The sequence below is a fragment of the Oreochromis aureus genome, linkage group 13, assembly GCF_013358895.1.
Source record: "Oreochromis aureus strain Israel breed Guangdong linkage group 13, ZZ_aureus, whole genome shotgun sequence".
In the NCBI taxonomy this organism is placed as follows: Eukaryota; Metazoa; Chordata; class Actinopteri; order Cichliformes; family Cichlidae; genus Oreochromis; species Oreochromis aureus.
The window spans coordinates 30,710,823-30,728,664 of NC_052954.1; the positions used below are offsets into that span (position 1 = coordinate 30,710,823).

The following is a 17,842-nucleotide window of genomic DNA, read 5'->3' on the forward strand; positions in this document are numbered from 1 at the left end:
TTTTCAATTTTAAGTTCACCTGATTGTTTTCACCTGTTTTCTGCTCTCTCCTGGTTCTTGTTGAGTTATTAGTCCACTGTGTGTCTGTGTATGTTCCCGCATTCCTCTTTCCTGAGACAGCTGTTACGCTTCCCCTTATGATGCTGCCCTGCCTTGCTCTCCCTCTCTCTTGAAATACGGTGACACCACGAGGATAAACATTTGTTTAAGACTGCATTTTGAAGTCTCTGTTAGTTTTTTGGAATAACATTTAAATGAGAGGGTTGCATGCCAAGTTCCCAAGTAAAGCTATTAAGGTTATTGCATTATACCTATAACAGGAACCTCAAGCACACATATCTGGCAATTAGTGCTAAACAGCAAACCACTGAAATATTAAAATTTCACTCACAAAAACTGAAGCATAAAAGTGACAACAGCATCTAAAACGCTCTAAAAGGAACCACAGAATGGTCGAGTGGTTCGGGTCAGTGAACGGCTCAGCAAAGAGGAAGCCTAGCAGAGAGCTGCCAGCTACACCTGCCTGGATCAAGACACCTGTAATCCAAAACCAACCACTATCAAAACTAAAGTGTCTAGAAGGATGGGTTTTAAAAACATCTACACACCATGAGCCCCAAACCATATTTTATAACCAGCTGTAAATATGCTTTTTAATATTGCTAAGTTGGGTATTTAAACATGGGAATGTGTGGAAATGTACTCCCTTTTAGAGCCAACCTCAAGTGGCTGCTACAGAAACTGCAGTCTACAGTTCCACACTGGCTTCATTTTTCAGCTGCTTGGTGAGCACATACGCTCATCCAGCATGGGTGTCCTTGAGGGAGATAGTCTTCCAGCTGTGACCCTGTCTCCTGACCTCCATAGAGGAATCAATTAGGAATCACATTACACTTAAACTGTGTTGGGGAGGACAGCAGCAGCTGACTGCCACTGAGTGTAGTATCAAAACAGAAGGAGCAGAACCAGTTTAGATTACAAGGAAACTCAAAGTGAGTCTGGCTTACATCTGCACAGACCCATAGGAATGCTGTGCAACTCTTCAGTCTGGTTAGAAATAGGTGTGTTTACACTGAATGTATGTATGTGGAACAAAGAGAGAGATAGAAAGAGTGTGTGTGTGTGTGTGTACCATGTTTATACATCTTTGTGGGGACGAAAAATTGGAATGTTACTATACTTGTGGGGACCAACAGCCCTTATGGGACAAAATGCCTGTCTCCACGAGTCTGAAGACATTTTTAAGACTCAAAAAGTGGTTTTAGTGTTAAGGTTACAATCAGGCTGTGGTTAGGTGTTCATTTTTGATGCTTTGGGGTTAGGCTAAGCAGCTAGGGAAAGCATTATGTCAATTACATGTCCCCACTAAGATATGAAAACACGACTGTGTGTGCGTGTGTGCGTGTGTGTGACTTCAAGTAGGTTTGTTAATTAAAGTCATTGCGTAAGAGGGTTTAGATGGAAAAGCCTCTTTCTGTCAAAGATCTGGAGCAGGAGTTCTGCTACACATTGAGACACTCTGGTGCAATATGACTGGCTTTTTTCTGTTATGCTGCTGGATAACAATGCAAGCATGGCAATGGGATATATTTGGTAAGAAGGAGATACTGGAAAGAAAGGAAGGGATAAAAGTGCACAACAAGAATATGACCAGCAGAGCAGAGTGGATGAAAACAGACAGACAGACACAGTGCAGAACTCAGAAGAGCTGCTAAGACTAAGCCACAGTCAAAAAATAAAATTGAACAGATAACAGCTGGTCAGAGTGGAGCGGCACAAGAGGAAAACTTACGTAGGCAGGTGTTCTCCGTGAAAAACTCGGTGAATTTGTCACACTCATCCTTATTGTTGCCGCTGTTGCTGCAGTCGCAGTAGGGAGAGACACTGATTTTGGGTGAGCGCAGGTAGTTGGGAGTCATGACAGTACCTGGAGAAAGAGGATAGAATGATTCACTGATTCTTTTCAGTAACAAATGTGATCCATAAACAAGGCTTTATTGTAAACTGTCCAACCCTGAGTGAGCTGCTAACTACCAAATTTAAAAAAAAAAAGATTCAAAAAGATTTAAAGCCTTCAAAATGTCAGGCATCATCATCGTACTGTGTTGATGATAAATGTTTAGCAGTGATGATTTTTATTTTCTACGAGAGAAACGCAGTCTGGTGGAGTTTCTCCAGGAAGCAGAATGCAGAGAAGGTGGAGTGAAGAATAGGCTCTCTCTCTGCGAGGGAAAGTAAATAGCTTCAGTCAGTGATTTCTCACTCCCCCAATGGATTGTTCCCTTGTGCTGGCTGCAGTCCAGAACAGGCCATTTTGTTTTGCAGTAGGCAGAATGAATTGGCGCTGTGTGGACAGTGTGTGTATGCGTGGTCAGGTTTGGCGACTTGAGAGGACCAAATCTCGAGTGTTGCAGTAACTGTTGTCGGGAAGAAATCAAGAGTGGGATTGGTCCACGTTGTGAGTGAGATGGCTACAAAGATACAGCTTGGTTCTTCATGTCAAAGCTGTGTTGCATTTTTAACAATGTCTTGAGCAAATTCTCGTAGATCTTAGCTTGGTCATGATAAACAGAAACTGCAGTTAATGCCGAGTCAAACCTGACCGGTCACAATCGAGCAAACTCACCAATCAGACCCGAGTAGGCGAGGAGGCAGTCTGCATAGTTCTCCTTCAGGCAGCCCGACAGCGAGCGGGGCTCGGGTTGGCAGTTGACAAAGAAGTCAGCGAGTCGTGACCTAAAACACACACAGATCAAAAACTATTTTGTGATTATAGCTCCAGCAGATAAGTTCAGACGGCCAATGTGACTGTAAATGAGCAGCAAAAGGCCCGGTTGAAATTAGTGTCCACTGGAAGTCATTTGTCTCAATTCAATTAGCCTTCTTAATGGCTGACTTCAGTGCGGTAAGATGACCCTTTATGCTGCGGCTGGTTTATATCCTGGAATGAATGAAGCTACGGACCATTCTCCGCCCAGTCTGTTCTGTTTCATTTACCTCCTTCAAAAATGTTTGTTTACACTTTTGCTACAGGTGCAGTGGTTTGTGAAATTGAAATGGTGTTTGTAGTCCCAAGGAATTCACCATTTGAAGTGAAATTACGTGTGATATAGTGGCTCTTTGACACAAAGCTACAACCTTCAGACTCAAACATCTTTAACCATCTTGGTGTGTTGGTGCAGTTTTGGCTATAAATCCTCTCGCTACTGTTAAAACTTCAAACTAAGCTGAGATATTTCCCAACACGGTCAGAACAGGTCAGAAAATCAAAAGTTATTTGCACAAAACAGCAGATGTTACTGGACAGATTTTCACAGATTTTTGTACATTTTTTAAAAATAAGTATGACACATTTTTTACAAATGCTTGTATTTTTTAAAATACTGTTAAATGGTTTTAAATGTCAGTAAAAAGCTTTGCATAGCTTGTGTTCCTGCACTGTTGCTGAGTAAAAGCAACAACAATAGCCAAAACTCAAAGGTGGTACGCTGAATGTGCAATAATTGGTCTCCACCAACTACTCGTGTTTAATTTGTGTGCGTGTTTGTTAGGACTTGTTTAATACCTGTAGTGACTTTGAAGGAATTTAAAAGCTGGGCACCAAAGATCGTCTCTAATTCAGTATTTGATCAAATGTGAAATATATTCAGTTTTGTTCTGTTTGATTTACTAGGAACAAAAAGGTCATTGAAGAATATTACAATGCCCAAGATCTTTGTAATATAAACTGTCATCATTTAATTATTTTATCTAGTATTCAAATTCTTCAGCCGTGATCACTGTCGCTTTGATATTTGACCACGAAAATCTAATCAGTTCATTCTTGAGTTTGACCAAGTTCATGCCAAACAGGAGATGTTAGGTTTACGAGGACTTGATGGACAGCCTGAGTTGTAGCCATCAAATTCAAAATGAGCGTGTTTACTATTTCTCATTTTCAGCATTTAAGATGTTCTTTATACTAGTTTCAGGCATCCAGATACGGTTCAAATGATTTGCAAAGCAATGTATCCTTTTTCCTCCCTCTCTCTTTTGTTCCTGTCTCAGTTTTTTTTTTGGACATGGGGTTGTATCTGCACTTGCAGTGTGATCTGTCTTATCACACCAATCTGGTGCAGAGCTGAGCAGTGCCTGGCGAGAGTTGTCAACAGCAGCCAGCATACTACACCTGACATATGGTGAGGGAACTTGTGGAAATGCATGGCTTTAATCTGTCTGTGCTAACTGACAAATGGACCGGGAGGAAGCCGCGCTGCAGTGAGACCTGTTGTTCAAGCCCTGAGCATATGTGTGATGGATTGAGCGTATGGAGGTTTGAAACTGCCAAAATCCAAAATGAAGAAAAAAAAGATAAATGACTGAATATATAAATATGTTACAACAACATAAAAATAAATGCAGCCATTCATTGCGTTTCGTTTTTGATTTACATTTATCAATATTAATAAAATGAAAAGTCAAAGAATTTAAAAAAAAATGTATTTATATATGTGTCTTTTTCCTGTGCATCCACCATACTAATGTCCTAAAACCCACCAAATTCAATATCTTTCTATATTTCTCTAATCATTTTGTAAAAAAAAAATGACCTAATGCAAAAACAAATGCAGAAAAATTACATTGAATTTCTTGGTATATTAAAGTAAATTCTGGCATCTTAGGTACTTCATAGGAGAGTTCCATTGGGAGAAAGATGGAAGGAAGAAGAGAAACTTGCAGTATAAATTTACTGCTGCCATGCTGCCTGCTGTTAAGCAGAGACAGAGGGTGAGAGAGAGAGGGAGACCCGAGGCCACAGTCCAAATGGAGCTCATTTATGATGCCTAATGCCTCCATTTAATCCCAGAGACCCACAAGACTGCTGGCTCAAGCCTCCGGAGACTGCATAACCACATATACGCACACTAGTGAGGGCAGTGTCAGATGTCCATCACTGAATTACTCTTTTCTGACTCTTAATGCAGGAACCCTACAGTGTACGTGGGTGTGAGTCTGAGACTTGAGGCGTAAAGGCAGACAATTTATTACTGCTGGTGCTACACTGACTACTACACAATGTAAAGAGGTGTCTATGGGGCATGTTAATGCACAAATGTGTGTCACAAAGTGGGGACTTGCCTCAGATTTGCAGACAGAAAGCTTGTCCGCACACTGTAAAGAATTCGATTTTAGGCTCTGTGAGTTAAGATTAGAGTAAAGCCGAGGTCAAAGCATATTTGCCGCAAGCCAGTTTTGGTGAAATTTCCCTCTAAGTGAGGACAGAGTTTTTTTATTTAGTTATATTGTTGGAGGTTTTGTTTCATTTCTCTACATAAGGAACGACAGTATGTCAGTGCACTGTGTACAGGCAGCTGGCTTGTTCTTGTGGCCCATCAAAGAGCCAAAACACAAAAGCTCCTCTGATACTGATCTTTTTTCAGGCTTGCACATATATAGTGCGTCCTCACCAAACAGAAGGGTAACCTTTAAAAGAGCCATGGTTAGCCTATGGTTTTGACTGGTAGGCGCGGGATGCTACCACATGATGAAAACTAGTTACAAAAGTTGATCACAAATCACTTTTCCTGCATCCTACATCGTCGATCTACATCTAATGCCAGCTTAAAAAAAACACAGTTAATATCCAGAGCACAGAGCATTTATCTCAGAAATAAACCATGGCATCACATGGCATCCAAGTTACAGTATATCTGGTACTTATTGACCATATTGACATAAAAAGGGGTTCCTCACTTGCAGATGTAGTTGGTCTTGCAGGATGCCTGCAGCTCCAGACAGTTGGGTTTCTGTTTCTCTTCATATGAGCAGACAGGAACGATGGTTTGACGTCTCCTTTCAGAGCATGCCGTTTGGTCGCTGAGCGGGCATGAGCAGAATAGCATGCCGTAACTGTGCTTGGGAGGAACCTGTGTGGCAAAAGAAACCACGACATTAAGGATAGAAATTAATTCCTTTATTAAGACCCTCATTATTACTCATATTTTGGCATTATTCTGGGTTACATGTTGTACTGTCTGTGCCTTTAGACACATTTTCTGGATTTCTTTCTTGATGTGGTCTGAATTAGCTGTTTTCTATACTTTTTGATGGATTGTTGGGGGTGGGGTGGGGGTGGGGGTTACTGCTCCTTCTAACTTTATTCAGTATTTATCGGTACAAACTCACCTTGCTGCAGCTCATTTGCAGCAAGATGGTTTAACATTGCTTCAATAAAGCATCAATCAAATCTGACGTTCAAGTTGAAAGAAAATGTAGATGTAACAAATGACAATTGGACCACAATAGGAGAATGTAATGATACTTTAATCTCCAACACAAAGAAAAGCCTAACGCTCAAGGCTCTTTACGCAAAGACATCTCTATTATGATAAAATAAAACAAAATTATACATCACACAAAGATTAACAATGTCACACTTTCTCTGTAACATTTCTATTTATTCATTTTGTTGCTTTGCAGAAGCAGTGCCAAGTAAAGTTATTCAAAAAGGGGCATCACAGAAGCTGGGTTGTAATTACAATGCTTCACATCATTTTTTACAATATGGAACAGACAGCAAAAACATCTTTTGTGTTTGATGACTGAATCAATGTCAAAGCTTGGCGCTGGAAAAGCATACCCTGAACAAAAAGACCCACATGATTATTTATTGTGAGTTTGACAACCCCTCAAACTTATGCACTTCAAAATCATTCTTTCTTTTGAAGCAGGTCCTTTGTGCTGGACATTCAGCTTTTATCAGATATCAGTCATTTGGAAAACCTCCAGTGTGTGTGTTCTTTTTCTTTCTGTTTTTGTTTTTTGATAAGCTCGTATCAGAAGTGCCTTGCCTTGTCAAAGAACTGCCGCAGGGCCTTGTGGCACTTCCTCTTGTTGCAGACTTCAGCTGTGGAGACGCGGCTGGTACAGGGGCTGATGTAGGCCGAGCGGTACTTCTTACACGTGTCATTCAGGTTGCAGGCCTTAGCAGCATTGAGACAGTTGTTCTCTCTGGCCACTGCAGGTTCACCTAGTGACATAAAGGGGAGAGGAGGCATTGGGGAGAGGAGAGGATGAAAACAAGGGGAAAAAAGAAGAAAGGGTTATAATCACAGAGGTCATCAAGAATGTGATGCTAATGCAAAGCAACCCAGAGATCACTAGAAAAAGCAGAAAGCGCTATCACTGCATAACTTATTGTCACATTCTCGCTAAAGCTGACTGTGTGGGAGTGAGAAGGAGGACCCAGGTGCAGACACGGAAGGAGACAGAATTGAGTTTAAGCAAAAGGCAAGCCGTTTTTTAGGCTGAAAAAAACATGAATACAAAAGCAAAGCAAGGCGAACAAGGGGCGAGAACTAAAACTAAAACCTAAACTAGGAGAACTAAACTGAGATAACTATGACATTAGACATGAACACGATTCTGACCAGGAACGTGCGAGAAACTATAATGAGGAAGAAACAAGAACATGAAACTGACATGGCGTGGTGGGAGGAAACACAGACGATCTGACGAAGACTGAATGAAAACACAGACTAAATACACACAGAAGGTGATCAGGGGAAGTGGAAACACATGGGGAAACAGCCGACTGGAATAAACATAATGACACCATGGGGGAAGTAAAACTAAACACATGAAACATGGAAACACCAGGCTTTTCAAAAGTAAAACAGGAAACATGGAGAGACGTTGACATGACAACACCAGCTAGACAATTGAGACACAAAACACATGGAGAGACAAACGCACAGGGATAAGTGAAAGTAAAACACTGAGGACAAGACAGACCACATAGAGGACAGGAAAGACTCATCACTAAGGAGACACAGAAGAACCTAAACTAGACTTAAAACTCAAGGCAAATACTAGAACTTAACATCCTTTCAATTGAACATAAGAAATCACAAATACAAAAATAAACTCAATATGCTGGGTCACAGACCCGGCCCCTGACACTTATTGTATAATGAACAAAGCATATGAATCCTCTGCATCAAAAACAATCACGACAATGCAATAAATTAAGTGAAATGTATGAGCTTGTGTAACACAACTTGTTTTCCTTAAGGCCGTCTGAGGTGGCTTGTTTTCGGCCAATGAGGTTGCATCCTATCTCAGCTCCACATAAAAACACTTTAATTGTGGACCAAGACAATTAGTCAACTGTTCCAAAATAACTGCATTTTCATCTGGTGTAACGGCTTACTCAGTCAAACACAGACACAAAAGCCTGGCCTTTTTAACTTGCTCCAGCAACATTTTATGCCATTCAAAGTATATTAATGAGTGAGAATTCCTTACTTTGGGCAATTGGTGATCTAGCCTAGGTGCCAAATCTATGCTATGTGTATCTATGTGTGGACAAATTAACAGCGACCTCAGGCAGGCTAGAGGAGCTTGAACAAAGCTCGGTGCATAAAAGGGCATCAGCTGAGCCAACAGCACTGAGATCAGCTGGATTGTTGCATAGCTTCCCTCTCTGGGCTGTTGAGCTAATAAAGTTCAATTTGTTTGTGGAAAAACTGCATTAGGACATCATATCTTATTTCACCATTAACAATCAATATGTGTATTACACTAGAAATGCAGCATCTAATAAGCTCTACAGAGCACACAGATTACACCTACAGATCATTACAAAACAGCATATCAGCTGCCCAGGTCTTTCAACAAGAGAAGTAACAAAAGACTCAGAGACAATGTAAGAAGCAGAGGGTCAGCAGTCTAATAATGTTTTCTCAAAAGAAGCAGATAACCTCAGCAACACATTTTCAACCTATATCTGTGTTTGTGTGCCTTAGCGTTTGCATTTCTGTCTTTGGAAGTGTATGTGTGCATATGCTTATGCTAATTGTACAGAAGACCCCATTTGGAGTTTCACTTTCTGTTTAGCCTGTAACAAACAGTTGCCTTCATCTCCGTGGCCCTGCAGGCTAACAGGCATGCTTTTGTGTATGCATACAGTCGAGGTTCAGTACTTGTCACAGTCTCCAGTGCAGTGCATCGCCTGTCTGTCAGCCTGCACTAATTGCCAGGGTTGTCCTCGATCCACCATTAATTAACATTTTTATACACCCCCTCAAATTATTTTCTTGGGTTAAAAAAAAGGGAACAAAAACAGCATTTTTTTTCTTTATAACTGCTTCAATTAAAATGGGTGCAGCCCAGTGTGACACACATACTGATGCTGCAGTGGGGGGGGGGGTAAGATCTCCGTTATCAAGTCGACAAACCCATCGGCTGATGAGTGCCGTGTTGTCCTGAGCAAACTGTGTTAATGAGATTCAACACATCAAGGTGAGGGTGGAGGAAAAAAGAAGGAAGAAGATAAAAGGGACCCAGAGACATGTGGGGATATGAGCTGATAGTCCAGCGAGGTATTAATTGGCGACATGGTGCTGTTTGCTTTACTACAGAGGAGGAGATCCTTAAGATGAATGCTTCCCAAAACCTCCAGCCGACTCAGAGGAAAGCTAGTGCTGACTCACTCATTGCCAGTTTTTACTATTACTTTGCTTTCATGCCTTCACCTTACTTTCACCTTTTTCTTCCAACATGGAAAAACAACAAGCTTTTCCGTTTACAAGACTTCCCCCCTCTCTGTTTGACCTGCCTCATTTGGTCCACACCTCCCTCTGTTAGTTTTCAGGCTCATTTGGCGGTATTAATTACACTGTATGCAATTTGTTTTGGTTTGAATGTTTTTGATAATTTTATATTGGAATCAAGTTTCAATTGCTTCATTGATTATTTATTTAGTTTCAATGGCTGTGTGTATAAATGTCAAACTATGAATACTGTTATTGTACATTATCCTAAACAGGCGTATTCTCTTCTTTGTATGCTATTAACATGATACTGTAACAACTTATAATAAAATTTTATCCATCCATCCATCCCTTCTTATCTGCTTATCCAAACCAGGGTCCCAGGGGGGGGTGCTGGAGTCTATCCCAGCTAACATAAGGCAAGAGGTGGGGTGCACCCTGGACAGGTTGCCAGTCTGTCACAGGGCTAACACAAAGACACAGACAACCATTCACACTCACATTCACACCTATGGGTAATTTAGAATCACCAGTTAACCTAACTGCATGAAGGAAGCCGGAGTACCCAGAAAGAACCCACAAGGACACTGGGAGAACACGAAATCTCTAAACAGAAAGGCCCAGGAATTATTATTTTTTTAATCTTGCTTTTATTACAGAGTGTTTTATGATCTTATTCTTTCTGTTTTATCTGTATAAACTAAGAGCCATGTTTAAGACAAATTTCTACTCAGTTACTGGCTACTGACTTAACCCTGTCTCAAAGACGAAGTATGTTATAATGATAAGTCTGACCTAAGCCCCTTAAGATATTAGGACTTAACCGCAGGAACAGGGGACAAGACACAGTCACTTTCAGGGATTTCTTTTACACTCTGAATTATTCTGTGACATTTATAGGGAAGATACGAGACAGCATGTCTAGTTGAGGCTGGATATTCATTCACTGTACTCCATTTCATTTATAGTCATTTTAAATATAACATGAGAACAAAGACCTGAAAAATGAATCACTTCCAGTACTGTAAAAATTGCTTTTCTAACATTTAAATGCCATTGTTACGTCACATGTTTATTTTACATGATTGTTTGTGCTTTTAACTCCCCCGTATCACCCCCACTTCTAGACAATCAAACACGTGAACACTTTTTTTCCTTTCACGTGCTCAGATCAACTGCCTGACTCCAAAGTGTCCAATCTGTAGTTGTCCCATGCACTGCTTTAAGAGGCTTGTTTTTTCCCTTGTTTATGTTCAACTCTATTAGTACAAACTGATGTAACTAGAAAAAAAAAGCTTCACAAAGCTTCATGTATCATTTTAGAAAGTCTAAGACTTTTGCAGTTTGGGAGGCTTGATCTAAACTAATGCAAAACTAGAATTAAATATAAAAAGAGCCTCTTGTTCTCTAATTAGATTCACAAGTTATTTTTTTTTTTTAAGTTTTCTCATCAAAATTGAGTGTTAATGTTAGGGACGCAATATTTCCTGAAGGAAAAAAAAAGCTTGTGTTGTAGGATTAGTACAAATCAAGACTTTTCAAGACCCTTTGAGGTTGAAGGCAGCTAGTATTTTCAACTATTATGCCTGCCTTAATAAAGGCTTTTAATATACTTTGGATCCTTACTCTGGCTGACAGCCTGAATCGTTTTTTAATTTTTCCTAGCATTTAGCTTCAAATGTACTAGAATTATTCATGGACTAATATTCATGGACGATATATATACATGTATAGAGGTACAGCTGACTGAACCCTTTCCCTCTGAATTCCTTTTTCTTTTCATCAGATATATTACTTTTGCTTTGATATCTCTCATCTGAGCCTGCATCAGTTTAACAAACGCCATAACAGCACATGATTGACAGTCCCATGGACTCTTCTCCCTGACTAGATGAACACGCTACTCATTCCTCTGCCATCAGTTGTCTGATTTTCAGACCGTAAAAATATGGCACCTGTTCAGACAGCATCAAATTTCTGCCTAACTATTCCCTCAGATGAGGTTGTGAATACATCTGAGCCAAGAAATAGGTCATGCACTTGGAAAATCGGGCTTTGTTTTACATCTGTTAAAGCTTGTTTAATTGTTTGTTGACAGGCACTTTCAAGTTGCAGCACAGTATGTCATCATCTAAACACTTCTTAGTGAAATCTGAACACACCTGATGTGCTCTGGATTTATGAGACTTAAATTTATCTGCTCCATAAGGAAAGTGAAAATTCTGACTAGTTCTAAGGTACTCTAGATATTTGGACTTTCAACAATTAGTCAGTGTTTGACTGGTTTCAAATGCATTTTGAAACATGAAAACCTTCTAACATACACAAGATTTTCCTGGCTCAAAGTGGGCCTTTGAGGGGTGAATGAGCAAATAAGGCAGTCTGCATGTAGTAATGGCAAAGTATCTGTGCTTACTTAACTGAAATCTGTGTAAACTAAAACAATTTAATTATTCCAGGCAACACTAATATATTCAAAAGAGTTATTTTTTTCATGTGCAATAATTTAGATGTATTGCCATGGCTCTGTTTTGGGTTTTTTCCACGCTTTCTTGTGCACATGGAACACTGGAGGCAAGAGCAAGATGCCCACACAGAACAGAACTAGCATCAGTAATATCATGTTTAACGCTGATTAAGTCAAATACAGAAAGTGGGTTGTAAAGTGGCCTGCAGATGGCTTGCAACTATGGAGCAGCATAAACACCATGTCCTATATGAGAATTGCCAGTTGTATGTATAGTGGGGCTGTGCAGTTTAATCAAATTTACCTTCACTTACAGTTCTGGCTGTATACAACCAGAGCAACAGGCAGCACTGCCCCTACAAAGACTTGATCCGAAACATCCTGGAATCTGTCTATCATTGCACAGAGAGATAGAAAACAATGTAACATGACCTAAATGATAACACTGGAAAAAAGTTTCATCCAAACAGACTCACTCGGTTGCTCCTCAGTGACCAGTGGTGCTTTGACAAATAGCTGCAGTATCATAGCTTTACCCCAAGGGCCCATTAGGACAAATACAAAGTTGGACTGCATGCAATGTGTACGTGTGAATCAGGTTTTTGTGGATACATACCCTTCCTGCATCAAACTGCCCACATCCTTGAGTCTGAATATGCCTGTTTTCCTCACGGAAACATGCCCCAAAACATGTTTGTAGTATTTTGCTTATACCCGCCTGCGCCCCTAGTGTCAGCAAATACATTTAATGAACTCCCTTTGCACTCCTGGCAGATGGCATTGTCTCTCCAAAACACAGACACACACACAAACACACTGCGTGCTATGACAGGGCCCATACAGGGTTGGGGCCGGGGCCATCTGGAGGCCTGGTAGGGGGAACGAGGCCCCCCCAGTGGCTCATGTTTCCGATTCAGCCTCAAATTGATTATCATGTCGCCTGTTTCCTCCAGTCCCGCTGCCACCCTACCCACCACCCCCACTGTCTAATTTCAATTACCACGGGACACCACAGGGTCGAATCCTGACCTCATCCACCTCTGTACTCCCCCATGCACCACTTGTTCAGCCCCTCTTCTCGTCTTTTTCTTTCTTCTCCTTCTTTCTTTTTCTGTAACTCCTCTGAACCTCCTTCCCCGTTTCCCTTTTCTGCTTCACTCTTTGTGCTCCTCTTTCATGTCTTTATCCATGCAGCTCTGGATGTATTCCAATCATTACCTCCCTTCCTCTTTCTCCATCATAATCATCCATCTCTAGACTTCTCTCTTGTGGCTTCCATCGCTCTTGTTTTCCGGTATCTCCTCTCCCCTCTGCCATCTGTCCTTTATTTTGTCTTTGGAGTGAAGTGTAGTCATTTAATGGCCTTCGGTGGCCTTTGTATGACTTTTAAATTCACACTACGTGCAGTACAAAAACCCATATCACAACTAGCCTTTCTACAAGGTAAATAATGAAAATTTGAAACTACCCTTCCCTTTTTCTGTTTTTTCTCTGTCAAGGTTGTACTTTTCCAGGCGAATATTGACTTTTGTGCCATGATTGATATCGATTGCTAAGGAAAACTGTAAAAATGTATGAGTCAACACTGAAATCCAAGTTGACTTCCACCTCCACTGGTGGAAGGCATGTTTTGCACTCTCCATGTCATTGATATGAGCATACCATTGTCCTTGCCTTGAGCCTTGCTATTGTTGCAGTGTGTAACTGTCCTTGTTATAGCTGTTTTAAATATAATGACATTCTGTTTTCCCAGCAGTGTTTGTCACTAGCGGTTTTACTCCAGTCTGACAGAACATATTACCGCACTTCATCCAGTCATTTGGGGGTCAGCGAGGGGAAACTGGGAGCACTTGACAGGTGTGTTTGTTTCCACTACTCATAGCTCTGCAGCAATGGAAACAGTCAGTGGTTCCATGCTGTGTCACTGGGTGACTGCTCATAATTCACAGCCTCTTTGTTTGCTAAGTACAATAAATGCGCAGGGATTTGTCCTGGTGGTGTGGCTGCAAGGGATTAGAGAACAAACAACGTGACACCCAGGGCCAACCAGACTTCATAGACAGTGAAAGGTGACAGCTTTAAGATACTACATACTAATGTCGAAAAATGAATATATTTCTGTTGCTATTTTAAATATTTGCTTCATGACTCTGCTTTCAAACTGCACCAACTCAATTATTGTTTTTATTAATTACTGTGTGGAGGACTTTTGGCTTTTCAGAGCTGTTGTTGTTGTTTTTGTTTTTTTAACACAAATTTTGCATTAACTCTTTAGGAATTGTTGGAAGTGCAAGTGAGCTAGGCCATCAGTAGACCTAAAAAAAACCCAACAACAACTAACGAATAATGAAGAGAAAGCAAAAACTTAAAGAGTAGCCAAATCATCATCTGGGTACATTCTTAAAAGAAGAAATGCACTGGCCTGATAACTAAAGCTGATTTCCTTGCCTAAGGAAAACAACTTTACAATCTAATAAAGTGAAGAACATTCTCAACATTCTCTATGATATTATAAAAAGACAACTTCATGAGTCTAATAAAGAAGTAAATGTTGGTTACACTCAGGAAAAAGAAGGTCAGATTAGTGTTTGCGCTGTCCTGGAAAAAAAAAACTTTGGTGATGAAATCAAGATAAACTTGTACGAGAATGATGGGAAGAGAAAAAGAAGGAAAGGAACCGTTTATGAAGCATACCTCTCATGGCACATACATGTATAGTAGCCAATGAAAACAGGCCACTAGTGTTTATTGATGATGTGACTGCTGATAGGAGTAGCAGAGTAAAATCTGAAGTGTACAGAGCAATACTTTTTGCTCAGATTAAGCCAAATGCTAGAAAAATAATCAGACAGCTCTTTATAGTGCAAACGGACACTGAGCCAAAGAATGCTGCAAAAACAACTCAAGTGTTTCTCAAGGCAAAGAAACACTTGACAATCTAGTGAGTTTTGTCTTTAATGGCCAAGTTAGTCACGTAATCTTAGCATTTCAGTTACTGGAGATAAAACTGAATGCAGAGAGCAAGTGAAGGCAGCTGCAGTAAATCGGAACGTCACAAAAAACGAGTGGTAACAAAGCACTAACACAAATTGAAGCAACATGAGCCTCAGCAAAAACAGTAGCTGCTCGGATCTGAAAAAGGGTCGGTACGTCATCACTTAACAAGCAGATATGGGTGATTTCAATCTGTTACACATTATAGGCCTTGATTTTAAAATGTGATGTTCACTTTTTATTTCCCCTTAGAATTTTTCCCAACTGTAAACTTAATTTGCTCTGCGCTTGTCTTGATTATTCATTGTCTAAATTATTTTCCTTGCACCTCCTTCCCACTTTGAGAAATTACCTCACAGTCAGATTCAATAGAAAAATCTAACATAATAAACGAGGCCTGAGGTCTCTTCTCTGGGAATCTGCTCTCTCCCTCTCTCTGTTGATTATCAGTGGTGAGTTACACTGCCATCTGCTTTAATGGGCTCCACGCTTGAAAGTGCAAGACAAGCAGAAATGGAGAGTGTGGTGTGGTGAAGAAGGAGCCTTAAGGTTTACTCATCTTTCTTGGCCTCTTTCTATTTTTCTTTCCTTTCTAAACTATGTACCTCGTTCTTTTCTCGGCGCTTTTCTGATTCTCTGCTGGCTTCCTCTACCTCCCTTTTACTTTCGTTCAGTGTGGTTAATAATCTCACTCTTCCTCCAAACACTGTCCCAGTGCAATAAAGCCACATGGCACTTGGTGCAGCAAATACCATAACTCACAGTTCCTAGTAATTGATCCCTGTAGTGCAACAGTCTCTTTCTCTTTTCCCTTTCATTCCCACCCTTCCATCTATATCTTTTCCTTCCCACCGCTTGTCATTTGTACCAACTTTTCCCTTCCAATTTCATCAAATGCATTGAGGCTAGTCCAATAAAAATCCGCCAAAGACAATTATTTCTGTCTCTCCCATTAGCTGCTTTCTGTTTTCAGTTTCCTAAAATCACATCGCACTGCAGTGTTATACTTCTCCCTCCGTCAACAAATCCCCTCACCTCATTTCATCCGTCCTGCTTTGCTAAAATTACAAGCCAGGTCCCGACAGGAGTGCTTACCTGATTACTTAAACTGCTTTCAGACCCTCATCAGGTCTTCCAATTTCATACATGAAACACATTTTCTTGCCTGAAATTTTGCCTTTGGTCCAAATTTGTCCTCCTCAAACCTGGGATTTTGAGAGCTGGAACTGATAGAGGAGAAGCAGTACAACCCTTTGGCAAATGGTGTATGCTGGCTAGAAAAAAAGTTTCCCTCCTCTCAGCTTTATGTTGGCCCTATATCCCAGCCAAAACTTATTTCCTTTTGAACCCCCTGGTCTACTTTGCAATATCAACAAGCTATTAGAAGCATGCCTCTCATGGTTGAGTGGTTACCTTCAACACCTCTGGAACTAGATGTTCCCCCACATGGCTGGAATCCCAGCCGAGTTTTACTCCTTTGACTCCCTGACTTCGACTTTGTCCCAGCTTTCAAAGAGAGGTAAGAGATAGCATGTTAATTGCTGATTTCTCTTCAATGTTTTGCTCTAAAACAACTTGTTAATTACAGTTTCATGAATTTGGCTAAATTAGCATGACAAAAAGAAAGAGTTCTAGTGCATGAGCTAACCAACTGCAGAGCAAGTTATGGGGCTAACAGTCAAGTGGTTTTCAGCCAGTGCAGAGCTTTGTTTACCTGGTATGTGTGGATCATTACTGCACATGTACAGTAGATTCTTTCGCTAGAGGCTGTGCTCTTAATACACTTTGGGATGTATTAAAAAAATAAAATCAGTAAACTGAATAAGCTTACCTTGTTTCCCTGTTAGTTTGTTTGCTATGTTGGGTTAGGCCTTGGGATTCGGAGGGAACAACGTGTTTTCAAACTATGATTAAATTCTCTCAGTCTTTCTGGGATGGGAGAAAAGAAACTGGCAGCAGCGAGCCAGTAAGACAGTCATATTGTTGGGACAAAACCCGTACAAGCTCTCACGTGTTTGAACCAGAAGCACTGCAGCACGTTCAATAGACCAAAACTGTGTGAGAGAGGAAGAAAAAAAAACTTGAGGCAAAAGAAAAGGGGAGTGGGAGGAAAAGAGAGGGAGAATTGCCTTGGCTCTCCACAGTGATGAATCTCCAGCGAGGCCTGTTTCATAACCCGTCTGCCAGTGTGGAGATCAGCCGGTAAGAGCAGGCCCTTTGGGGCTGCAGGAGAAATATATGGCTCTTTAATAATCTCCACAAACACACTCCAGTACAGTATTGTACAGTAAACCACCCCCACACAACTCCCACCCTGGTCCAACCCTCTGAACACTACACTCTACACTGCCAGAGTTCTTGTCATATAGATTTTTGTTATGTATAGATTTTGGTGGTCAGAATGAGGAAAAGTAACCCAATGTGGTAATGAATGGAAAAAGAAAATCTATTTTCTGAGTTATGACTTGCTTTATATGACAGTTTAAAAAGTGCCATAAAGATGCCACTACGAAGCTTAGCATTTTAAATGGAAATGTGTATGTAATATATTATTTATTTATATATATATATATATATGCTAAATTGGATAATCAGTGCTCAAAAGTGCTGGCCTGAAACATTACATTCTCATCTTTAGCACGCTCACACACACACAGATACACACAGGTGCTTCTGGCACAGAGCAACAGACTGTTTGCCAGAAGCACCTGCGCTCAAAGCAAAGCAAAAACGGTAAGAATTGCAAGGTCCTTCACTCTCATTAAGTATTTTTAGTTCTGACACAAAAATGTACTTCAGTGGAACATTCAAACACTTTGTAATGACTCAGCACATTAACTGATAATCA

The 17,842-nt window shown here is 40.6% G+C and overlaps 1 protein-coding gene across 2 annotated transcripts in view; it reads right to left on the reverse strand.

The window, feature by feature from the left end:
- Nucleotides 1-17,842, reverse strand: part of gfra1a (gdnf family receptor alpha 1a) — a 98,436-nt gene that overhangs the window by 19,510 nt on the left and 61,084 nt on the right. For both annotated transcript variants that reach the window (XM_031726730.2, XM_039621950.1), the window contains 4 exons: nucleotides 6,831-7,009; nucleotides 5,734-5,906; nucleotides 2,627-2,736; nucleotides 1,793-1,927 (listed from right to left, as the gene is read on the reverse strand). In XM_031726730.2, the coding sequence (XP_031582590.1) occupies nucleotides 1,793-1,927; nucleotides 2,627-2,736; nucleotides 5,734-5,906; nucleotides 6,831-7,009 (597 nt within the window). The remainder of the gene's footprint in view (nucleotides 1-1,792; nucleotides 1,928-2,626; nucleotides 2,737-5,733; nucleotides 5,907-6,830; nucleotides 7,010-17,842) is intronic.